We start from the raw sequence: 27,014 nt of genomic DNA on the forward strand, positions 1-27,014 counted from the left end.
AAATGACGGCTTTTCAGCATGCCTGCTTCAGGAAACCATAATCGCCTTGTTCATCCCCTTGCTTAGTCGAGCTTAAGCTTGCTCACTGACTTCTCAGGCTCTGTGTTTGAGTATCACTGCTCGTCATTCCCTCTCTCTGCCTTCACCGACTGGTCAGTCCCCAACTGGGGAATCTGGGGGGAGGTGGAGTGTGTGTGGGGGGTGCGGAGAGCTGGCTTTCAAATTAGAGCTGGAGCTTGGAATACAAGGTTGAAGTTGAAGCAAAGAGTGAGGTTGGGAACCCTCTGGCTTATATGAGACGCACTTTCAAGTTGGGCTTTTATTTTTCTGTGTCCCTTTTTCTGGAGGTTGGGGGGGGGGGAAGCAGGAGGAGCTGGGACCCGAGCGCTCCCCTCGGTGTCCGCCCGAGAGGGGGTGGCGCCTCTCGGCCGCGGGTTCCTGCCGTTTCCGCAGCCAAGCAGTGGCAGAGAGTTTAGGTCTCTGATGGCTGTGCTCCCAGCCCCTAAGAGTTGAACCAGAGAGTGTTTTACTCTGCACCAGGTCGAGAACGTGATCAGCCTTGTAGAACAGAGACCTCCTTCTAATGGGAATCCGTTTGGGAATCGCTGGGGAGGCTTTACCTCCGGAGATGCCCGTTTCGAGCTGTGTGAGATGCCAGCCAGAGGCTTGAAAAGAGGAAGAGGAGCCTGGGGTTGCAAGAGAACCCTAGTATTGCTTACAAATATCCTAGCCAGTCAGATGCATGTAAGCAAAGAAGAGAGCATCAGGGTATAAAACTGTCACAACCGCTTGGAAGACAGATTCAGAATTTGGGGACTTTTGCATGCTGTTTAGATTTGTTTGTCATCATGCAGTTAAGCAGGTAAGGACTGAATGTCTATATTTTATTGACAATCATATAACCTGTATGTGACCCATCCTGGGATAATGTTTCCCTGTTTCAAGCGATGGGATACATGTATTTTCAGATGGTTCTGCTATGATGCATAACTTCTTAGTATTCATGTTGGTGAACCCTTTAAATCCATTTAAATGCTTAACAATGTTACAAAAATCATACACTGGGCAGAGGTGAAGGGAAGAAATGGGAAGGTACAGAGTTGGAGGAAGAGATGCATAGCCCTAATGAAGTATGTAAAATAGTAGTTGCAGAAATGCCTTGAAATAGTGCTCCTTGTTAAGGTCACAGACCTTAATATAAGGACAACTGGAGAATTATAAAGGGCATCTTGAACTAGTAATTTAATTCTGACTACTTGAGAGAAATGTGTAGTGGGTTATAGCCCTGTTACTTTCTCAATTTCAAAAAAAAAAATCTTGGGGTAGAGGTTGGTTGGGTTTTCAAACAGGATAAGAAAAGGGCTTGCCTAAGGCTATGTTACTTGTGACCCTAGTATAGAAATCTTTGGTCTGGAAAACCAGTTAGAAACTGAAAAAAATAAATCAGAAAATTATAGTAAATCTTCCATAAATAAGGCCTTTTTAAATTCCAGATTTTGTCGATGCAGTCCATAAATTTCTCCTATTTAGATTAGACAGAAAACTTATTTAAAATGATAAAATATTTTGAGTGTATGAAGTTTTGTTATTATTATTGATAATGTTTTGTGATGTTCTGCTTACATGTTGAAGGAGTCTGGAGTCCCCACAAAATGAAGCAAAAAATTAATAAAGCACAACCCTTAAACTATTCCATTTATTTCTAATATTTTCTCTTTTCTAAGATATTGTATTTAAGATTTTCTCTGGAAATATTTTTAGTGCTTACATTTATTGAAATGGATCCCCTGATCAATAATTTTTCTGCTTGTAAGGCTCACTGATAGCATCTTGAAAATATAAGAAAGATAATTGAAACTTTGGGTCATAAAATTGCAAAGTTACAGTGCTTTTCTTAAAAGGGAGTTTGAGGAAAGAGGTAGTTTTTACTTCAGTAGAGAAAGTAATTTGTCAATGAGTTTCAATTCCTCAATTCTTTTGCATTTTGCCTTCTAGAGTTTTATTGTAATGAACATGTTCAGTGTGTGTGTGTGTGTGTGTGTGTGTGTGTGTGTGTGTGTGTGTGAGAACGCCCACTTTTGGGTGGGTGAGAACATATTTATTTAAATCTACATTGCTTAATAATGTTTTCCACATGAAATATACATGACACATATATGATTAATTTCATTTATCACTTAATCAGATAGAATGTATTCTAGTGCCTCATGAAATATTTTCCTAAACTCAACATTATAATGGAGTTGTAGGCTTTTCAAATATAAAATACAGTATATCTTGGTTTTCTTCATGCAAAATGATTGGCATATTACAGATAAGTAGATCAAACCTAGGTAGGAAGAAACCTTGGGATTCTAAAAGAATGTGTGTGTTTGTGAGAGTGTGTACGTATGTGTGTGTGTGTAACTATATATACATATTCATATACAAAATTAACCTTATTACTAGGTTTGTATGTTCTTTAAATAAACATGGAATTTCTTTTCAGATTAGTGCCTTTGTGTGTTTCTCTCTACAAGTGCAAAGAACTTAATGGGTGGGACTTCAAAACTTTGATACTTTGTTATCAACCTATGCTTCAGTTTCCTATATTCCCTCTTATTTTGATTTTTTTCATATTATCACTAAAATGAGCAGTTACTGACCAGAATAAGTGTCTGAAATTCCAGTCATCTAAAAATCAGGTGTTAGTCTGAAGTTTAGATACAAACAGCAATGTAACACCAATCTGTGGCATGTTGAGTACAAATTTAGCTTTCATGAAAAAATATCACAAAGGTATTTGGATATTATGACTATGACTTATGATTAATGAGGTAGGCTTCTAAGATCTCAACATTTTTCTCTTTGCTCTTAACAGTGGGTTATCTTGAAATGTAGAGTAAGATGGTTTTAGGATTCTTTCCTCAATGTCAGTTCCAGTTCTACTTCCTAAATACGAGCTTAGTGAAATTTCTTGACCACTCTTCATTTATTTTTCTCAACTTTCACCTGAGGAAAATAATATCTCCTTTATAGCATTGTTACAGATAAATGACATAAGAAGTGATGATGCCTTAAATAGACAAACATGCAATGAAAAAAACTGTATTTTGAGAAGATATCATTTACATTTAATTTTTTTTTCATTTTGGTTAAAGTTCTCATTCCATGAAAAAAGTAATGAGGTTGACAACTTAAAAAAAAAATTAGTATCAAATATACTTAGTCTCTATTGGTCTATGGTGTTATGGTTTCTAATGGGTTTAAACAATATTTTCTGTTTGTTTTGATATTGTGTAGCTAAAAAACAAAACAAGTTCAAGAATACATTCCTTGAGTCACATTAGTTCTTAATTATATTATATTTACCTTGGCTTTTATGCAGTTCTGGGACAGTAGTCACATTTACAAAAATAGTTACTCTTGATTAACTTTTCAGTATCATTTAGTGAAAAGAAAGTCTGATTTCTTATCAAATTTATACTATTAACCTGATAATTCCTGTCACTTTGATTAAAGCAAGATAAAAATATTCACATGTAGCAACTTAAAAGTGGAAAAACTAAAAAAAAATCAGACTTTTCAAGCATCATTTATAAATTAATATTCAGTTTACCAGAATAAATTAGGAGATGTCTGACATTGTTAATGTTTTAATTTAGCAACTACTTGGATATTTTCATTTAAACATTTAGGAATGTATCTCTATTCACTGTTATATGGTTTTATGATTTTAATATTTACAGTCCATAAGTTCTAAAGAAAAACAAAAATAATTTGGGTTTGAATACTATTGATTGCTAATAGATTATTAAAAGAAGGGGATAACGTAATAATACTTATTGTAGTATAGAAAAAAAAGATTCTCTAAAGCTGAAATTTTATCATGAACAGTAATGACTTTTCTGTTGAAAATATATCTGGAAGTTTCTTCAATCATTCTTTTATTTTTTTAAGTGATATCAAACACCCACTGTAACCATTTTATATTGGTCATCAAATATCCTCATCAATAACATTTTAAATCTTTCATTATTATCATTTCAGAACATATTTGATGAGTTATTAAGAACATTGGTATCTAATTACTCATATGTACAACTGTCCAGTTACAAAATCTCTACAGATTATGATGTCATAAACTATGAATCCACTTTTCTATATTTAATATATGAAATAAAGTATTCATGCATACAATTCTAGGATATTTTTCAATTTTATATTCAAAATAACTAATCATGAATAGCTAGTTGATGCTCTATAATTGAAATAAACCCAATTATGATTCTCTAACCAATTTCTTTTCCCCTAAGATTGAAAAATAAAACTAATATATTTTAATGAGTTGACTGGATTCCTAGGTATTTACCATGAAACAAATAGTTGTGTTGATTTTTAAAATATTTCATTTTAACCAAGAAAGTGTAAATTCAGATGTTGAAAAATGACATACATCCTAAAAAATTAAGAGGTCTCATAGATTCTTACTCTTCCATATACATTGTTATTTCTTAAACACAATGTATAATTTCTCACAATTTTTACTTTTTATTAAATTTTCAGTTAAAAATAGCCTTTATCTTCAGTTAGACCTATTTTTATTTATAATTAATGTTTTAGGAGTGTTTCTTTTAATGCCTAAACCCTAATTTACTCAGATATAGATGCCTTTGAAAGCACCCAAAGCATAACAAATTCCCTTTAATAGCTAATAAAGAAGCTACCATGTTATAGTTCCAGCAAATTAAATCTATAAAATACCCATTTATTGATTAAATTAATAAATATGTTAACATTACATTCAAATGTATTGTAGCTCTCTGCTATATAAGAATTATTGTCTCATAATGGTGTGTTTCATTTAAATTCCATTATAGAGTTATTGTGAAAGAATACTTATAGATAGACTTATTCTCCCTGATTTCTGTGAATATCAGCCAACCTCATCAGGATTGAGCTGTTTTTTATTAACTTTTCTGAAGTCTTGCATTTTGTTAATTTTAAAAGCTATCTCTAGAATATTGCACTATTAAAAAACAATCTTGCCTTGGGAAGAGCAGAACTGAGTAGGCATGCATTTTAGATTTTCGCTGTCAAATAGTGGCCAGAATATAAGCACACTGTTACTTTATAGATTCATTAAACACTTATTCTCACAACTGGAAAACATTTTCTTTAAAATGTGTCAGATGATGTCCACAGATACAAGGTAGTTTGGGGAAAAAGTGATTTAATTTAACTAAAAAAATATTTTAAAAAATTAAAACTATGTTCAATCAAGCATCAGATTATCGAATCACATGTTGTATATATGTGTTCTTTGTAATTTGTGATATCTTTGATAGAGAAACCTTTTAAGATACAAGTTTTTCTTAACAGCTCTCAGATATGCAATTTAATACTGTGTGCAGAAGCTTCTTCTGTTGTAGCTAAAGTAAATATAGAACAAAATTAATTCAATCAGGAAGTCCTGGTGTAGACAATACATTTAAGTGTCTTTCATGTCTTTAGTAGGTAACATTTCTGATGGTTTGAAAATCAGACCTCTAAATTTACATAGAGATGATAGAACAGTCTTTTTCAGAAGTGAACACCTGTTAAACAATAAACAGTTTAAATTTTTAGAAGAAAATCATTAAAGGGTACATAAATTTTGCAGCAAAGTTGTTAAAAAATGATCCTTTTCGATAATTAACTCATGCTTCTCTCAATATTTTTTTTATGTAATGGCAAAGATTAACATATAGGCTAAGTATAGCTTACACAAAACATTCAAATTGCATGACTTTTTGATTGTTCATTCAGACCCGTCACTAATAAACAAAGACAAAGTTAAGTACATTTTATAAATGTGGTAAGTATTGTTTTGGAGATTATACTATGGAATAATGTGACAGACCAGAAGTCTCCAAAATAGAATAAAAAGGATCTGTCTATTATTAATCAACAACAGTAACAACTAGAAAGTTGGGTGTGTTTTTTTTTGTTGTTGTTGTTTCTTTTTACAAATTTCATTCCAAAAGGAGTTTTAAACAACTTAACATTAACTCAAAAACTTTATTGAAATAGCAATTATTATGGAATATGTGTTTCCCAATTTGTAAGCTGTGCTCTTTTGTGCTTATGAAAAGTTTCAACAATTACCCCAAAACAACATTTTCACATTGTGAACACAGAGAAGGGAATCCAGTCTTCTCTGTGAATTGAAACTTAAAATTTATAGCTAAAGAAAAGGGACTCCTGAACAAATTCTTAAGGGATACTCCACATATCTTTTAAAATTAAATTTAAAACTTCTTTTTATTTTTTTTTATAAAGTACTTATTTTAAGCATCTTTCTCCTCTTGTGTGGAAACATAGCTTATGGATTTATAAGCTTCTTTTCCCGGAACACACAGATTTTTGTAATATATCCCTTCTTATTTGAGAACTTTTAGATCGGGCACAAATTATTGACTTTTTAAAATTTTTATTATTATTTTTTTAGAGAGGGAGAGGGAGAGAGAGAATACCAAGTAGACTCCCTGCTGAGAGCACAGCGAAGACAGGGCTTGATCCCACGACCCTCAGATCATGACCTGAGCTGAAATCAAGAGTTCGTTGCTTAAGAGTCTGAGCCACCCAGGTGCCCCTTGATGTTTTAAATGTATAGCTATCTTTATACTTTGGCTAATTATGTTTGAATGGTGACAAAACAATAGAGGAAATTAACTTTGAACACTCACATTCCCTCTCAGAACTCTAGCAGGTTTTCATTTGTATCTGTCATCCATCCATGAAATGCAGATGTTTTATAATCATAAAAAGATAGGCCAGGATGAATATGAAAGATCACTCCTGTCATTACTCCATTTTAAACCTATGCTTGACAGCTGCTATTTAAGAAAATCAATTCTGATTTAAAGAATCAGCGCCTTCATATAAATAGCTGTGATTTACTGTTTAAAATATTTATTTCTCATCAATAATATTGAGTCAGTAAGGTAAACAAGAGTTTTATCTAGCTCTCTGCATGATTCTTTCATCATAAAAGTGACAAAAATGTAACATGCTTTCCTCTATTTTAGCTATAGATTTGTAGAGGTCTAAATTGAAGATGACAATTTATTTACTCAGGATTTGAAACTACACAACTATTAACTGTTCATTAAAATTTATTTATTACCAAATTTCAGTTTCAGGTAATTCCCATAACATTGATACCTGCGGTTATTATTTAGAAGGTAATTTCTGACAAGTTCAGACAACATGATTTTAAAAATTACCACTAGTGCATACTTGATACTCTCAGTATAGCTAATCAGTTAGACATAACAATGTCCCTTTTATGCTTTCTTTATAATATCCTTCAAAAATCTGGCTTTTTTATGTAAAAATTATTTTCAAGAACATAAATTGTTTTTCATATTGATTTATTTTGCTCTTTTTTTAAAAAATATATTTATTTATTTTAGAGAGACAGATACAGAAAGAGAGAGCATGAATAGGATCAGGGATAGAGGGAGAGGAAGAGAGAGAATCTTTTTTTTAAGATAATTTTTAATTTTTTTATTAACATATAATGTATTATTAGCCTCAGGGTACAGGTTTGTGAATCGCCAGCTTTACACACTTCACAGCACTCACCATAGCACATACCCTCCCCAATGTCCATAACCCCACCCCCCTTCTCCCAACCCCCCTCCCCCCAGGAACCCTCAGTTTGTTTTGTGAGATTAAGAGAGAATAAGGGAGAGAGAGAAAATCTTAAGCAGGCTCCCCACTCAGCCCAGAGCCCAATGTGGGGTTTCATCCCAAGACCCCCAGATTACTATCTAAACCAGAGTCAAGAGTTAGACACCCAACAGACTGAGCCACGCAGGTACCTCTCACTTTGCTTTTCTTTTGAAATTTAGTATCTTAAGTTCTCTATAACTTTCTAAGTTTGAAGACAATTTGAGCTATTTTAGAAGTTAAAGTAATCTAGTGACAAGAATGGTCCTTGAGAATACCAGATATTTTCAAACTTGTATGTTCGGGAAAAATAGAGCATATTATCAGGAAAGACTTCAGACAAGCTACAATATACGACCAATATCAGGCACTACAGGACTAGCTACCACATGAAAATATTGGCCATCCCGGCATCTTTGGCAAATGGTAAGATGTGCATTCTTCAACTAGAAACACAGAGTTCTAACATGCCCTCCTTAGATGGTGGTTTAGAGGGCACTGGAGAATGGTAGATAAAAATTTAACTACTTGTTGCTGGATTGGTTTGCTTATTGTAAATCATCTCTTTTTGTTGTTAGTTTTGGTTCATTTTAAAAAGTATTTATTGATCAATGGTTTGCACTGGGGTACACCTTGGAAATATAACAATGAAAAGATGTAACAATTGTACATAAGAGGCTTACAGGTTTTTTGGTATTTGTAGTACATTTTGTTTTAATTAATCCACAAAGGCAAATTTAATACTTGACCACTCATTTTATTTTCACACATGTTCAATTTTGATATTACAAATCTAATTCTCTTTGAGGGAAGAAGAAGTTTGTCATATTCCTCAGTATAAATATAGGTCAATAAAGAATGAATTTTCTATCCAGTTAGAAGATTATAAGAGAAATGTAGGAACCAGGACGGTTGTGCAAATAAAACCATAACAATTCTCAGAGTAATGACTTCGTTGACATTTTATCATGATTTGTGTTGTTTTGTTTTGTTCTTAAATGTTAGCTTATTTTTAATGACAGTATTTCCAACGTGTCATACCTTTTGTTTTTTGGTAACTAAAATTAACAACAACAACAAAAAGATTAACATTATAAGAATTTACTTTACAAATTTAATTTTCTTATTATTCGGGCGTTCTCTGGGCCAAATTATTTTATTAATGCTATAGATGCATTAGTGAATAAAAGAGATACAAATACTTGCCTCATGTTGCTTGTACTGGAATTGCAGTGGTTATAACATTATTATAGGAATTATTGAAGAATCATAAGAATTACCCTTTGAATTTAATGATATCTGTAAGGAAGACTAGAAGACAAGTTTAGGAGTCCACTGACAATATTTATAACCATACACTCCTAGGTTAAAAACACTTGAACACTTTCTATAGATGAGTAAAAAGAACCTGGAAATTATTATTTTGAAATAAAAAAAAAATTCTGTGGACTACTAATCAGTACCTTTTAAACAAACTTTAATAATTTTACTGGACTTTCCTTGAAAGTGCCTTAAATGTAATATTTCCTTTGTGTGCGACTTCAGAAGGTATACTCCTATTTATATATCTCCATATAATAACTTCTAATTAAATAGCCCATTTCACCTTATAGCCCTGCTTAACTCCAAGGTAAATTTTGGTTCTATTCTAGAACAAGAGATTTATTGTCCATTTGGTTCCAAACATCAACATTTCTATACTTCAGCCCAGCACTATGTCTTAGTCGTAAACTATATTAGTTTATTATTATATTTTTACAATGGCATATGCTTTCACTGAACAACAATTTAGTATTACACTTTTAGTTTTTAATCCAGGATCATTATTGAAAAATTTTTTAAAAAAGCATTTTTAAAACTTTGCAAAACTGTGACTGAAGTCATTATCCGTAAAGTCAGAGGCAAAATCTTTATTGTGCTTGTATTTGCATAGTACTTACAGTCCTTTTTCAAAATGATTTCCCCAAATCTCTTTAAATTGATATTTATGTGGGATGCCTGGGTGGCTCAGCGAGTTAAGCCTCTCCCTTCGACTCAGGTCATGATCTCAGCGTCCTGGGATCAAGTCCTACACTGGGCTCTCTGCTCAGCGGGAAGCCTGCTTCCCCCCCCCCCCCCCGCTCTGCCTACTTGTGATCTCTCTTTCTCTCTCTGTAAAATAAATAAATAAAATCTTTTAAAAAAATAAATATGCACTTATGTGACAAAATTATTTTACTGATGAAAATTGTTTTATTCTCCTTACAAGCCAGGATGTTTTATTTATTATTATTATACAAGAAAAAGCAGAATCTTATTCCTACTTACAGTAACCATATTAAATACAGATGTCTGTAACTATTATTTCCATTCCATTTCTATATGTATATATATATATAATATATATATATTATTTTAATCTTTATTTTTAAAGTATTTATTTATTTTACCATTGATTATATCTCCTATGCTGTACTTTTCATCCTTGTGACTTATTCATTCCATAGTTGGACGCCTATATCTCCCACTGTGCTTCACCCCCCTCCTCCCACCCCACATCATCCATCAGTTTGTTCTCTGTATTTGTGGATGTTTGTGCTTTTTTGTTTGAAATTTTTAAAGTTCCACACGTACATGAAGTAATATGATATTTGTCTTTCTCAATCTGACTTATTTCACTTCGCATAATATCCTCTAGATCCATTCATGTTGTCACATATGGGAAGATCTCATTCTTTTTATGACACTATAATATTCCATTGTTGTCTTCTTCATTCATCTATTGATAGATACTTGTGTTGCTTGCATATCTTGGTTATTGTAAATAATGCTGCAATAAACATAGGGGTACATATATCTTTTCAAATTGTTGCTCTTGTTTTTCTTGTGTAAATGCTTTGTACTGGAATTAATCGATCACAGTATTCTATTTTTAATCTTTTGGGGAATTTCCATACTCTTGTCCACAATGAATGCTCCAGTTTGCATTCTCATCAACAGGGCAGGAGGTTTCTTTTTCTTCTTCTTCTTTTTTTTTTTTTTTACATTTTTCAAGCCATCACTTGTTACTTCATGTTTGCTCAATTCTCACTGTTTTGTCAAGGATAAGGTATTATTTCATTGTGGGCTTGATTTTCATTTCCCTGATGATAAATGATGTTGAACATCTTTTCATGTGTATGTTGGCCATCTGTATATCTTCTTTGGGAAAAAAAATCTTTATTTTAAACTCTTTTACTATACTGGTAATCAAAGATATTGATTATAATAAATTTTCAGAAGCCTTTCTCATACTCGACTTTAAAATTAGATTCTGCCATCTAAGTATACTAAACATCTTGCATCTGAATGTAATTATTTTCTGACCACTTTTCCTTATGAATTAAAATTAAGTACAATCCAAATCTTACCAAAATATTTTGTTATATCACTTATGTTCAAAAGCCAAGATATTTTATGTTTAAAATATAAAGATAACCCAAGTGACTCTTGAACTTTGGACTTTTAAGAATTATATCACCTGATTTTGAAGAATTAAGGAATGGAATTCACCTTCTGTTCATTTTTTCTAATCAGCTCTACCATTAGGTAGTATCATTTAACTTCTTCTTTATTGGTAGGACAAGATTGTATTGACAGGATCAAGCAGGAGATTAGTTCCTTCTGCAGTATATACTCCTCAGAGGAATACTAACCCTCATTAAGATGGAAAACACTTAAAGCTGTAATTCAGAGGCACTGTATTGCCTGATCAGCTAAAATAAATAATGAGAAGGACCCACTGGACTATAGGCTTAGCGGAGTTAAATCACTGGAAAAATTCACTTTTCAGGCTAATCTTAACCTATACAACATGATTTAAAACAAGTTAGTTAAAATTAAAAAACAAAAAACAAACAAACAAACAACAAAACAGAAAAGGAAAGTAAAAAAGTATAGTAATAAAGCATTTCTAGCAGATTAATATAATGGCAATCTCTTGCTGGCTTAGGCAGACATAATGAAATATCCCATGAACAAAAGAAAAAAATAAAGGAATTCAGTTCAGCGTGTGTTCCAAAAATTTACTAGATCTAATGTTAATGTTAAACATTAGTGGCCACAAGGATTACTAAAACATAATCCCTGCCAGCAAGTCCTTCATAAACTGGTCATGTGAAAAAATGGGTTAAAAATGATAATAGTAACATATTTGTGGAAATCCATCTAGTCAGCAGTTATTTTAATAATTTTCAAACTAATATTTTGGAAAGGATTTAAAGTAGTTATTAACCCACAGGACATTTGTTTTTAAAATTGAAGAGGAATTGCTATTTCAAATAAAAATGCATTCTGTTATTTTTTAAGTTCCTAATTGGATACCTTAGTTTTCTGTAATACCTGAAGTTATATGCTTTTTTGCTTTAGGGATTATCACATCTTTTTTGTTTGTTTTTTTATAAATCTGTTTCCCTTTTATTGAGGGAAATTGAAAGAATTATCAATGCATAAGGAAAAGGAAAACAAAACAAAACAAAACAAAAAACCCTTTTGGTATAATTTCCAGATATACCAGTGACAAATCGCATAGCTAAAAGTCAGAATGACTTTTTTATTTTCCCCATGTCTACACATGGCTGTTTACTTCAACAGGTGCACAAAGGAAAAGCAATCATTTCTCTATACTCCTGGTGGAATACAGAAAAGAGAGTGTCATAATTCTGCCTATTTATATAGAAAATGATACATATAAAAGATTTTATATCTTGATGAATTTATTGACATCTTTATATAATAAAATGACTAATTCTACTCCATTAAGTTATTTAAAAATTTATTACCTTTAAATAAACAATGTCTAAATTAAGGAAGAACAATTTAAGGTCGTTTGAAGTCTAAAATTATAGCACATAACTGGTTATTTAACTAAAGCCATCAATTAATATGTCATTACTAAAGTAATGATGTAAATAATTGAATAATGGAGCTCTTATTTTTTATTAATTTGACTATATACAATATATAAGTCTCGAATGTGCAACAATGAAAATCCATATGTATATGCATATAGGTAGATGATGCATTAAATTATCCATATATCTTTGAATATGTTTACTAAACTTAATAGTTGAGTTTACCACTTTAGAAAAGCAATGCCTTTAAAATGATTTTCCTCATATCCAGGGATTTTTTCCTGCAAGTAATACTATAAAATATATATATATTTAGTTGTATTCTTGATTTTTCACATTATTATTCCTTAAAATAACAATTGCTAAAATGATCTTCATATTCTTGTCATTATCTGGCATTTTTGAGGACATAAGAAAACTGACCTTAATTAAAAATATATCATAGCATTTCAGCAAAATATTAAAATCATCTCATTCTACTGAAATGTTATTAAGTGTCCCATTTTAAGACACGATCTCTGTTTTATGTATGTTGGATATTATTTTTCCTTTTTGCAATACTATAAAGCAATTTTTAGTAAGATTGCATCATTAAGTCTTTCGGAGTAATATTGTAATTTCTCTGAAGAATGGAGAGGTAAATTAAATCATGCTGACCATTATTATACTTTTTAATCCAATAAATAATACATGTAATCAAAAAAAGTAGTTTTTTGATATTTTTAGTTTATGGTACATGTCTTTAAATATATGACACAGAATCACATTTAGTTGATTAAACTATAACTTTCATTGAAAAATTAAATTAGATGAAGCAGATATGCTTTGAAAACCTGTAATATGAAAACTTATATTATGAAAACCCATAATACTCAGATCACTTGGTTATAATAGACTGAGAAAAAACTCCCACTTTAATTTTTAATTTTATTTTATATTTCTAATATTTAAATTTTCCATTTTATTTTGGTATTTGTTTTTTTTTTTTTTCAGGGAGGGGAAAGGAAGGGCAGACATTGAAGAAAAGAGAATTTTTTTTTTCCCAAAGATTTTATTTGAGAGGAAGAGAGCAAACAAGAGAGAGAGAGATAAAGTGAGAGAACACGTGTGGCAGGGAGAAGCAGAGGGAGAGGGAGAAGGAGACGTCTGGCTGAGGCAGAAGCCCAATGTGGGGCTCGATCCTAGGACTCCAGGATCATGACCAGAGCCAAAGTAGATGCTTAAGCTTAATTGTCTGAGTGACCCAGATTCCTCAGAAAGAAAGAGAATCTTAAGCGGGCTTCAAGCCCAGTACGAAACCATACTCGGAGCTGGATGCCACGACGCTGAGATCATGACCGGAGCTAAAAATCAAGAGTCGGACGCTTCACTGACTGAACCACCCAGGTGCCCCTATTTTCTATTTTAAAATTTTATTTTGTTCAAGAGCACTTCATTAAGTGGCAACAAAAATCCTAATAAATAACTTTCGATCTGCAATCAGTTCTGATTAAGTTGCAGTTCGGTGTAATAGGGAGAGCATGGTTTTCAATTTGGCTTCAAGAACATTGGCATTCAGTCCTTGCCTGCTGCTTATTTATTCACCTTGAACCTCTGTCATCTCAACAAGCTAATGGTGATAACAATTTATACTGTATTATGTTGCTAGGAGGTGAAATAAGGAAATATTGGTAAAATGCTTGACATATCAAAAGAGCTTGATAAAATAATTTCTTGGGGCGCGTGGGTGGCTCAGCGGGTTAAAACCTCTGCCTTCAGCTCGGGTCATGATCCCAGGATCCTGGGATCGAGCCCCGCATCAGCTTCTCCGCTCAGCGGGAAGCCTGCTTCTTCCTCTCTCTCTCTCTCTGCCTGCTTCTCTGCCTACTTGTGATTTCTGTCTGTCAAATAAATAAATAAAATCTTTTAAAAAATTATTAAAAATAAAATAAAAGTAATTTCTTGAGAAGAAAATAAAAATAGTATGTCATTTTCATCATCATTGTCTTTTTTTTTTTTCTCTAATGAAGTTTGGAAGGTTTTCAATTAAAGTTACCTCTAGAATATGACCTTTCAAATCGGGGGGGGGGGACGAGCTATTCACCTGCTGTTTCTATATTATTATTATTTAAATTCAAAAGTGATAACATAGTAAGATATATACGGTGCTTATTAGTGAGAAGAGAATCTATGTTTGACTCTACCTTTGAACTCTTATTCATTTGGTCTATCTTTAGAAACTATGAACAATAGAACATAAATGAAAAGACCCTAAGTTTTTCACAATTATATGCATGATCATGATAATTTCTTACCACTGAATTTAAAGCTAATAATTTTGATTCTATGTCCTTGTTCTTAATGGTTTTTTACTTAATGGTTTTTTATTAAGAATGCTTTGCTTTGATAATACTTGAACATGCCATTCACCTTCATGATTTGGACACCTGGACCATTATATCAGGACTCTCTTTCCCTCCTTTCTCAACTATAAAAGCTGTTCTCATCCTGAGGTATGGCTCAGATGCTAAGTCCTCTGTAAAGCTTCCTCTTCCCCCATAGAAGGAGTTTTTCTAACCTTATCATCCATATCACATTTATTACACCTCAATTTAGTACTTATTTAATCACCATTTGTTCAGTCATTCAACCAATACTTATTAAGCAACTTTATTTCAGGTACTATGCTACCTGTACCCCAGTTGTCGCTAAAGTAAGAATAATCATTGTCCTTCTAAAACTAAGTCTAATTGGAGGCAGGGGAGATATGCAGCCAAAAAGACAAAATATACACATAAATATACAATGTAACTGTAATATAATAGATGAAGTAATGGAATCAAGAAATAAGGCCAACCAATTTTAAAGACTCTCAGCTTTGTGGAGAAATGATAATCTAGTCTGAAATCGAAAGATAGGTAAGGATTGGGCAAGTGAAGGGATTCAAGTAGAAATAATAGTTTAGGTAGAAAAAATTGCATATGCAAAGATGCTGAAGAAAGGGAGAAAGTGAGGTGAATTTGAGGAATAAAATTATGACCGAAATATAGCTGTTTGGCTGAGAATTGTGGTGGCATACACAGGGGAGAGATACAGATGAAGGATTAAGTAAGGGAAGATAATTTTATAAATTATCTTAAAGAGTTTGGACGTTATCCAGGGGGCAGGTGACACAAAATCATAAGTGGGGTAAAGAGTTATTTGCTCAAATTTAACTTTATAGCAAGACAACTCTAGTAAAAACAAAACGAAAGAGAAACAAACAAATTGGGGAGACCCACATGGGTGTTAAGAAAAGCAATTATGAAGTTCTTGTAGTAATACAGAATGAGACTATGCTGGTAGGTTGGGGGTACAGCATGACCCACTCAAGTGAAGTGGGTGTGGAAAGAAAGTGATAGATTTGATGATTTGATTCTTGGGAGGAACTTGGGAATTGATTGGATATATGTCATGAGTGAGAAGGTAGAGGAAAGTAGGATTTTACCTTAAAACTCTGGAAAACAGTATAGGGGTTCCTTAGAAAGTTGAAAATAGAGCTATCCTACAATCCAGTGATTGTACTACTAGAGATTTATCCCAAATATACAAATGTAGTGAACCGAAGGGGCACCTACACTCCAATGTTTATAACAGCAATGTCCATAATAGGCTAGGAAAAGAGCCCAGATGCCCATTGACAGGTGAATGCATAAAAAAAGATGGTGTGTGTGTGTGTGTACACACACACACACACACACACACACACACACACACACACACAGAAATATTATGCAGCCATCAAAAATGAAATTCTGCAATTTGCAATGATGTGGATGGAACTAGAGGGTATTATGCTAAGCGAAATACATCAATTAGGAGAAGGCAATTATCATATGATCCCATATGTGGAATTTAAAAAACAGAAGATCACATGGGAAGGGAGGGAAAAATAAAACAAGATGAAATTAGAGAAAGAGACAGACCATAAGAGACTCTTAATCATAAGAAAGTAACTGAGATTCCTGGAGGGGAGTAGGGTAGGGAGACGGGGTAACTGGGTGATGGACATTAAGGAGGACTTGTGATGTAATGAGTGTTGGGTATTATATAAGACTAATGAATCACTGAATTTTATCTTTGAAACTAATAATGCACTATTAGTTAATTGAATTTAAATAAAAAATAATTTGGCTTAAAGATTTGAATATAGCGAAGTGTCATTTGTGAGATAAGAAAACCAAAAAGAGAAAATTAAATGAAGAATGTTGATTTTTAGTTGATAGATGTTTTAGTTTCTAAGAGATTGCACGGGCCATGTGTTCTACCTCTCATAAAGCTTTCCTCACTTGATTCTAAGTTTCTTAGAATCAGAGCAGTAGTTTTTTTAGAAGATTTTATGTATTTATTTGACACAGAGAGAGAGTGCATAAGCAGGCAGAGCAGCAGGCAGAGGGTGAGGGAGAAGCAGGCTCTCTGCTGGGCAGAGTGTGACATGGGATGTCATCCCAGGTCCTGTGATCATGACTTGAGCCAAAGGGGGTTACTTAACGAACTGAACCACCCAGGTACCCCCAAAGCAGTATTTTTATTTTTATTTTATTTTGTTTTGTTTAATTATTTTATTTTATCTATTTTTTAAATGATTTATTTTAAAGAGGAAGAGAACACATGCACAACATACATGTGCCAGGGGGAGGGGCAGGGAGCGAGGGAGAGAGAATCTCCAGCAGAATCCCTGCTTGAGTACGGAACCCTGTCATGGGGCTCGAGCCCACAATCCTGAGATCATGACCTGAGCCAAAACTGAGAGTAGGCCGAGCCACCCAGGTGCCCCTCTAAGCAGTATTTTTAATGATACCTGTCATCCAGCTTCATACTAAAATATATCAGGGCATTTTGCCTACTGTAAATTATAATTAATATTTACCTCTTTTTATTATTTCCCTTTTTATGGTAGTTTTCTTTATTATTAATGTTACCAAAAGAAATATGAATTATAACTATTTGGAAAAACTATTGAAAATTTATAGTTAAAATATATTTTAACTCTTCATCATTCATTTACTTATACTGTTCATTTAGTAGATGTTTACTTCAGAGCTAACATTTATTCTAATATGTAATAAAATACGATATATGATATAGAGTAATATAATAATATGCTATATATTTAATAGATTCTGGGAGCATGATATACAATATATTATTTTATAATAATAAAATGATTCTGATATTTACACTTTCATAGAATAAGATATATTCCATTCGTTTATTAAGGAAGAAGGTGGCTTTTTAACAATTGGAGAATTGGAGACTTTGTTTTGAAGATTTAACTATTTATACTTACAAACTCCAATATTAGTGATCATGAATTTTAAGGAGCTATTTTATTTTATTTTATTTTTTAAAGATTTTTATTATTTATTTATTTGACAGAGAGAGATCACAAGTAGGCAGAGAGGCAGGCAGAGAGAGAGGAGGAAGCAGGCTCCCTGCTGAGCAGAGAGCCCGATGTGGGACTCGATCCTAGGATCCTGAGATCATGACCTGAGCCGAAGGCAGCGGCCTAACCCACTGAGCCCCCAGGCGCCCCTTAAGGAGCTATTTTATAAAGCAGTGTAGCAGTTGCTGAAAATGAGGAATATGGAAACTGCTTGCATTACCTGGAGCAAAGGAGTCAGTTTTCCTTAGACCTTTGCTCCATAAAAAACATGGGATTGAGAAGTAGAGGAGAATATGTGTTAAAATGTAAACAGCTGGTAAATGCGGCTGAAGGCTATCTGTGTTTACTGTATTAGCCTCTCAACTTTCTCATGGGTTTCACATTTTTCAAATTAAAGTAAAAGAAATCTCCTTGACACAATTATTTTATGAAGCTTCTTTGCATATGCAAGATTAGAAGCGGGTTTTATTTCCTGAGAAAATACTTTGAACATGTTAGCAGCAAAAATCAGTTCAAATGCAAGCCTAAAAGAAGAAATAATATAGAATGCCATATTAATTGTTCAACAAATATTAATAATTAGTTTTGAACATTCAATTAGATATTAGATAACTTCTAATAGAGAGATGAACCTCTATGACATGACCCACCAATCTAAAGGATATAAAGTCTAAGTCATTAATTCATAATTTTCTTCTTCTTTCTAATTTCAGTTATACTAGAAATTTATCTGTATTATTATAGGAAATACTTTATAAGTTCTATTATTTCATGAATTTCAAATACATATGGTATGCCAGTGTTTTAGATAAAAGTAACGCACTGCCACCCTGGAATAGGATTAAGAAGAACTAATGAGGAGAAATATTTATTGTGTACTAGAATATGCATTTATATATGTTATATATATTACATATTATTTTATATATTTATTTTATGCTTTAGTGCATATTACTATATATGTAACTTCTTTTGGTGTATTTTCTTTCTTCTGGTGTATTTTTGGGGTATTTGCGAATAATAAATTGTGTGAATTGATAATGTTACCACCGGATTTTATTTGGTGAGTTTTTGTTATAAGAGAAGGCTACATACTAAATATCTATTTTTTAAACAATCTGATATTTCAGTATTTATTATTTCCTCTTAATTTTGGAAAAGAAAAACTTGATAAGTATTATTTTTAACTAAATGATACTTTTTAAATATGACCTCATGTTTTTAGTTATTCTAATGTTTTGTTATATTTTGTTATTCATAAAATACACCCTTACATGTTTTAGAATATACTGTGCACTGACATTGTATTTTCCCTTGTTGGCCTCTTAGACAGTCAGAAATAGTAAATTCAAGATAATTTTGCCATTTCCTTACACTCCACTGTCATAATAATTCACTTATTAGTTTAATAATTCTTACTTTCTTTCCTTGAACCTCACAACTTCCGTTCCTTGGTATTACCTCTAATATAGCAGTTTACTTTAGTAGTGACCTCCAAGATTCCTCAAAGGAGCCATACTTACTACTTTTGAAATTGGCAATCTCTATCATAAACTCATCTCTCACACAAGAATAAATATCGCTCTTAATCCAAACAAAATAAAGGAACCAAGTCAGGCCATTCAGTAATAATTTAAAATTTACTACTCATTTACAAAAGCGCATTTACCGGCTTTTGTAAAAAAAAACTAGGTGAATGAGGTGGGGTTTTTTTGTTTTGTTCTGTTTTGTTTTTTAGTGAACATTGAGTCTAAAGGCCACTTGTCCTAAGGATCTTTGGAAACATACATCCTTGTTTTAATATATTCTAACACTGCTTTTCTCTCCGTTTCGTAACTCTTAAGGGAAGTTTCCCAAAGGTGGCTTGAGTTGAAATGTTGGGAATTATATTTTGGTTATTGTTCATGTCTTTAAAAAGACCTTATAATGATTTCAAGAGATCACCAAAATTAATATAAATTTGGACAGGATTGATATTCTCATAATACCATTGCTGATAAACTTTCTTTCAGAAAAAAAAAAAAATACTGAACAGAAGTGAGAGCATGTACCCAAGTTAAAAGTAGAAGAAAGAGAAATAATTAAAACCTAATACTAACATTTTTAAGTGTTCCCTCCACACATAATACAAGAAAATCTTTCCAGTTTCCTGTGTATTAAGATTAGGAAATACAACAAGATTATGAAATATCTTTAACACATTTGGTAAGAAAAGAACAAATATGGTGGTTCTGGTCAATTACATATTGGAAAACCATAACATTTTAGATACCTTAAATGCTATCCAAGTCAATTGTGTACTACTTTGTTAATGTTGTGTGTCTTTAAAAATCATGTGCTGGAGCAAAAAGAGTTAGGTTTAATTTTATGGTATACAATTATAGGATTTCATATCAGTGTGAAATGTACTTTGAAGCATTCCTAATGTCCTTCCAACATTCTAGGCACTAATCTAGGTATTTTAGATAAGAAAAAACATGACTTTCTGTAATAATGATTAAATGTTTCTAGTTTGAATATATTTGATCAGAAGAGTAAAAATATGTGTTTAACAAAAATAAATATGTATTAGTCATAAAAGCATTATGCTATACCTTAAACATAGGAATACTTCTTTGTTTATTAATACAAATGAAATAAAATTAATTTAAAATAACTGGTATAGTTCCCACACAAGAAACAATATCTAAAAGTACTTATTTTCTTCATCAGCATTAGAAATTATGTATTGAATCATTTTCAGTATCACCTTTATACAAGCAATTGATGGAGATCCAGAAAGTCCTAACTAATATTCCAAGATCTTTCTATTATATGTCATCCTTACTATGATAAATAATATTTAAGTTTCTTTTCTTGCAAGACTTCTGTTGCTATTTTCAAAAGAGCACATTGTTTAATCATCAGAGTAGAGCAACTCAATGATTGGGACAACTCATACAGCATGTGGGCATTGGTCCTTCTGATTGTATAGTGTGTATAACTAGATCTGATGACCTACATTAGTCATTTTGCATCACTGTTTGAAATACTTTATAGTTGTAAAATTACTGCTGTATACCTTTCATGTATAAATAGTGTAGTGTTAAGTTATGAATTGTAGGGTTATAACTAGAAAGCAAATTAAAGTATCAATGGCCCTATCAAAACAGAGCAATATGGCAACAATTATCATTAAAATACTTTATTTAATATTGTGCATTTTGATTGCTTTCTAAAGATATTTTGCTGACTAAAAACTCTCACAATCAAAACTTTTTCATTAGTCAGAATTTATATACTGCATAGTTGTACGTGCTATAAATAATGATATTGGGAAAGATCAGTGAAGATGGAAAGGAAAATTGAATGCAAATATTTGTAGAATATTTTGTGTAGTGTAAAGACATTGCATCAGCTACTCTGTGTAAAGTTATTTATACTAAACCACACTTGGATTGCACCCCCTGGTACTTTATTTTTGAACGCTTATAAAATTAATGTATATGGGTTCATGGTTTATGTATAATCTACATTGTCATAGTTTTTGTGTGTATATGAATTTTGTAGGTACGCCTGTTTGTTTCATGAATAGAACATGGATGCACATTTAAATTTTTTAAAGTCCTAGAAATAGTTTGATTATGGTTCTGCCTTAATAATCAGGGAAGTTTGTCCTTAGTAGAATAATGGGAAAAAACCTGAGAAAGCATACAGACCTCCTCTCTCACCAATCACCCCCACACATCCATCCATCTACTTCTAGAGACAGATAGATGATAGGTAGAGAAACACACAAATATAAACACAGTAATTTATGTATGAATTTTTGCACCAATTTTATTCCTTTTATTATTGATACTATGAAGATAATTACCTATCTTTAATTCATTTTTAATGCATTTTAATTCATTTTAAAGCATTTTAGAACATTAAGTAAACATTAAAATACATTGAATATTAAAATTCATAATACAAATTTGAGGTGACACATTGATTTCATAACACGATTTATGAGATGATTAAAATATTCAATATTTATTTGGAAAGTGTCCAATGTTATAAATACTTAAACAAAAAAGAAGGATTATTCAAAACCAACTGTGACTGTAGGACACTGTCATGACAGAGTCTGGTATGACCCAGCGATTTGTTTTCCAATGAATAAAAAAGGACACAAAGTCTGAAAGACATACAGCTTTGGGGGAGGGGGAGATGTTGTTTTAGTTTTTATTTACTTTTGCTATCATTTAATTTAAAACTAATGATATTAGATTAAACAAAAAAGGAATTTCCTACCTCAGCACCTTAACTGCTAGAAAAGACTCTTCTAGGGGCTAACTAATTGCCTGTGTATTTTGTCTAGGTGTTGAGGGAAAGCTAAGAGAATGAAGGCTCTAAATTCCCAGTGGAAGCATGATATGGCGGAGCAGAGCTGGTGCTGAATTGTTCTCTCTGATGGCTCTATGGGAGTGGATAGCCCTGAGTCTTCATTGCTGGGTTTTAGCGGTTGCTGCAGTTTCGGATCAGCATGCCACAAGCCCCTTCGACTGGCTCCTCTCTGATAAGGGACCCTTCCATCGCTCACAGGAATACACAGATTTTGTGGACAGAAGCCGGCAGGGATTTAGCACAAGATACAAGATATACAGGTATGAAGCAAAGGGAAAGCAATTATAGAGCTACCTTCCTTGAAAGTTGTGTGTAAATAAGTTTCTCTAAGGGAAAGTTTCAGATGGGAAAGGGTTATTATCAGAAGGGTCATTATTTACCATTCACAATAGTACTGTTTTCTTGTTATTTAAAAGTATTTCTTATAGATGTAACGAGCCATTAAACAAACAAACAAACAAAAAAACCAAGAAACTAGTAATGGTGACCAGTTGCACAACTGTCTCAAATTCTAGGAATGTTACACTCCCTAAATAAATTCCAATTAACATTAAGGTTGAGTTTATCATTTTAAAGAGCCAAATGTTTAAACGAATTTGAGATTCCTTTCTACCTATGCCACGCTATGTTACCTTTCTTTTTTTAGCCTAAATGGAAATGGTATCTTCCGCTAGTCACTGAGAAGTTGAGTCACCTCATTCTTTTTCCCCTTAAAGGTAAAAAGGAGAAAATGGTGATGGATTGAAAAGAAGTAGCAGATAAATGTGACATGCTAGCAAAGGCCAAGGAAAAGGAGGGGATTAAGATATATGGCCTTTAACTTTTACTGTTCTTATATATTTGAATCTAAATAAGTTACACAAAAGGAGTCATATATTAGGTCCAACAGCCTGCCTGCTTCCCCAAGCCCAGTGAATCCATTAAATAGAGGAGTGTACAAATGGTTGCCTGACTGGATTAGATTGTATTGATCTTTGCCATAAAGAATGTTTTATGTACAGTTATCAGTTTCGGTTGTTTCTTCATGATAGAAATTTACAATTCCCAGCAACTGCTTTAGCATTTATGTAGAAGCACAACTTAGTATTGTATTTTTGTGTCTGCATCTATGTAGATACTGGTATATAAATATTTTATTTTATATTGTATGTGCACCAGAGGGCACTGTGCTTCTGGTCTGTATGTAGTCTTTTATACAGCATTGTGAGAAATTTATAAATCCTATCAGCAATGCATATTTACAGAAAAGACTGAAGGTATTGAACAATTTCATGAAATCACACTGCTCTGCGTGTGTGTGTGTGTCTGTCTGTGAGTGTGTTTAATAAGAAGTCCCTTAGTCTAGGCAGCCAGAGCATGGACACAAGTCTGTAAAAAAGGTTTATCCTAATTTTAAAAAGATGACATAATACATATTAAAGATTTTCTTTCTGAAGTGCAGCAGAAAACAGTCAATATAATATGATTCTAGCTTTATTCCTTTTTACATGTGTTTGTTGGTTTAGCCAGATTTCCTTTACAAATTGCATGGAGCTACTTGAATTTAAGATTGTAAGAATGTCTAATATTTCAGCATTCTGCAAGAGGATTATTAATAGTCTGTCAAACGAACTAACCCAGAGCGTGTCTCCATGATCCATTGACATCTCTACTGGGTGGTCTGAGGTGTTGTCTGGTGTGTGATTGTTTGGCTGTTTATTGGTCGATGAACTGTGAGTTGAAAACATGGCTTGACATGTCTTTAGAAGTTCTAAGTTGAATGAAAGAGACATTATTTGGATCACCATAGTGAAAGGTAATGAAAAATAATGTCTTGGGATGTTTGCAAAACTCGTATATTCCCTTTAGACTTTATGGGACTGTACTCTTAAAGATCTACATGAGCCCTATACACCTCATCCTTCCGATGTTTTTGCCTTTGTGGTTCTAATAAACACGTGTTGGACTTATCTGTTTATAAACAATGGAATATAGCATCGCGTTAGCTCTGCCCGGGTCAGGCTATGACTTCTTATGTTACCTTCGATGGTTGCTCTACAGTGAACAATATAATATATTTATGAGGGTTCCTTTTGTGTCAGAACAGTGAGACATTTCATTTATCCAAATAGCATTTACCTAAATTTCAGAGAATTCTATCGACCTATGCATCCAATATAATGGGCATTATTCCTAGTGAAGTTAAACTTGTAGCTGAGATATTAGAGATTCTCAAATCCAAGGACTGAAATAGTATTTTGCTGTTGTTTTGACTTTTAAAAGTATTTGTCATAAAAAATAATTATTAGAGACTTTATCTTTTATAAATGTTTGCCCTGTTATGCAGAATTTGTATTTAAGACACACAGAAGGAAAATTAATACTTTTCCACATTAGATGCTAGATTAATCATTTTAAAAGATCACATAATTTCAAAAAGTGATCAGCCAAGTTCTACTAGTGTTTGTTATTACTGTCATAAGCTCCTTCATGTGGGGTGTTGTATTGATATAGTTTCTTAAAGGCATTAGTTTTAAATGTGAACCATATTAAGACTCTTAAAATAATGAGGTAAAATCTTTTTCAATTGTTTTCATTTTATCTCCTTCTCCGGCAACATATTTTTCTTTTCACCTCAAATATACAATAGCAAGATCATAATCATTGAATATTTATTGCTAGGATCATAGTCAAGGCATAGAAGGGAAAAGGAAGTGCCATTATTATTTTTTTTTTTACAAAGTGCATGTTTTTCAACTAACAAGGCTTATATTTGTATTTTTAAACTTATAATTATAAAGAATTTTTAGATTTTTGTTCTGAAACAACATTATGACTTAAGTAAAGATCATTTTATGAGTAGATCATTGAATTGGAAGACCAAGAATGAACTTGTTAACGCTTAAGTTGTTATTTGGTTAACACTAAAAGTTTGGTTTTTAGCCATCTTTCAGTCTTAGCTGAAGATCAATAATAGAACCTAAGCATAGGCATTTTAAGTACCCTCACTTTTAGAAAATGGGCTATGCCTGGAGAAATTTTATCCACTGAAAAGTATAGAATAGGAGTATACTTGGTCCCTTAATATGTGGGAAACATGTGATTGGTTATTATGTTCTAAAAATACCCTTAGGTATTATGGCCACCAGCAAATGCATAATTTGTTCCAGGTCTGCAGATTCTCAATTCTTTGCATAAATTATAAGAGCTCTGGACAAGGGATTCACTTTTAATAACTCAAACTTAGAGTTACCTTGAATCACAGCTGTAAGTTCTATGTCATAAGGAGGTGATTTTTATTTCCATAAAAGAAACATATATAGATCTTCAAATATGGTGATATAAAATAAAAGTTTTTTGTTTGTTTGTTTGTTTTTTTGCCAAACCTCTACTATTCTTTGTTTAAGCACATGTACAAATGAATCATAGGGAAAATGATGATGCTTTTCTTAGAATCTTCCAAGATAATATAAAGATATGTCCTATTACTACAACTTAGTTTAATTCTTTGAAATAATTTTTCAAAGCAACATTTTAGTGAGAATAGGACACAACTGAAATAAGTGCTAAATGTTGTGCTTTATTGGTTTTCATGGTCATGCCCTCTGAAAAAAAACTATATTTAAAACATGCTATGCAAAAGACAAGATAGTCTAGAAAGATAAACAAATGTATGGACATTTCATATATGACAGGAGAATATGAAATAGTGTATGTATGGGAAAGGGTGAGATTTTGAATAAATGGTATGCAATTTGAGTATCCATATGAGGAAAGCAGAAATCAGATTCTTTCTTTGTATTGTATATACAAATCTACTTAATACGGAATAAGGGTCTACATAAGAAATGCAAAAATGTTGTTTCTAGAAGAAAACATTTATTTCTAGAAAAAAAGCATGTATTTCATGATAATGAGATATGTAAGAATTTCTTAAAACATCAGGCATTAAACATCAAAAAGATAGTGGTCAATTCAGGTGTATTAACATACATATATGTTCTGTTTTAAGATATATATATATGTATATATATACATATATATATGTATATATAGAATCATATTGTGTGCAAATTTTTCCTGTGCTCAGTTTATCTCACTTAACATTCTGGTTTGAGGATTCATCTGTGCTGCTACTGATGGCTATGTTCCTGTTAATGATATATATATATATACACATATATATATATATACGATCACAATATGATTCTAAGAAATTCACAAAACTGAATTATATTATTTAGAGATGCATATGTAAAGATAAACCTAAAGAAAAGCCAAGAAGCTACTATAACAAAAATCAAGATAGTGATTAGTTCTATGAGGCAATAAGGAGGATAGGATTTTTAGGGTAAAACATGAGGGATTCTAAGGAAAGGACGATACTGAATTTCTTAAAATAGGTGATCATTACCATGGTGTTATTTACATTCTAAATATTTATTTTAGACAGTCATTCATATAATATTTTATATTTCACGACATAAAATATTTTTTAAGGATTTTATTTATTTATTCGACAGACAGAGATCACAAGTAGGCAGAGAGAGAAACGGGGAAGCAGGCCCCTGCCAAGCAGAGAGCCTGACGCAGGGCCCGATCCAAGGACCCCGAGACTACTAGCCGAGCCGAAGGCAGAGGCCCAACCCACTGAGCCACCCAGGCACCCACCATATAAAATATTTTTAAAGTAA

General features: G+C 32.4%; 1 protein-coding gene across 4 annotated transcripts in view; it reads left to right on the plus strand.

The window, feature by feature from the left end:
- Positions 1-27,014, plus strand: part of BRINP3 (BMP/retinoic acid inducible neural specific 3) — a 392,077-nt gene that overhangs the window by 2,849 nt on the left and 362,214 nt on the right. For 3 of the 4 annotated variants that reach the window (XM_059146396.1, XM_059146399.1, XM_059146397.1), the window contains exon 2: positions 22,316-22,601. In XM_059146396.1, coding sequence (XP_059002379.1) covers positions 22,366-22,601 — 236 coding nt within the window. In that variant the 5' untranslated portion in view covers positions 22,316-22,365. Of the gene's footprint in view, positions 1-363; positions 863-22,315; positions 22,602-27,014 lie in introns of those variants that run through there. The other variant, XM_059146398.1, reaches the window with a different exon arrangement.

Source organism: Mustela lutreola, chromosome 14 (assembly GCF_030435805.1).
Source record: "Mustela lutreola isolate mMusLut2 chromosome 14, mMusLut2.pri, whole genome shotgun sequence".
Classification (NCBI taxonomy): Eukaryota; Metazoa; Chordata; class Mammalia; order Carnivora; family Mustelidae; genus Mustela; species Mustela lutreola.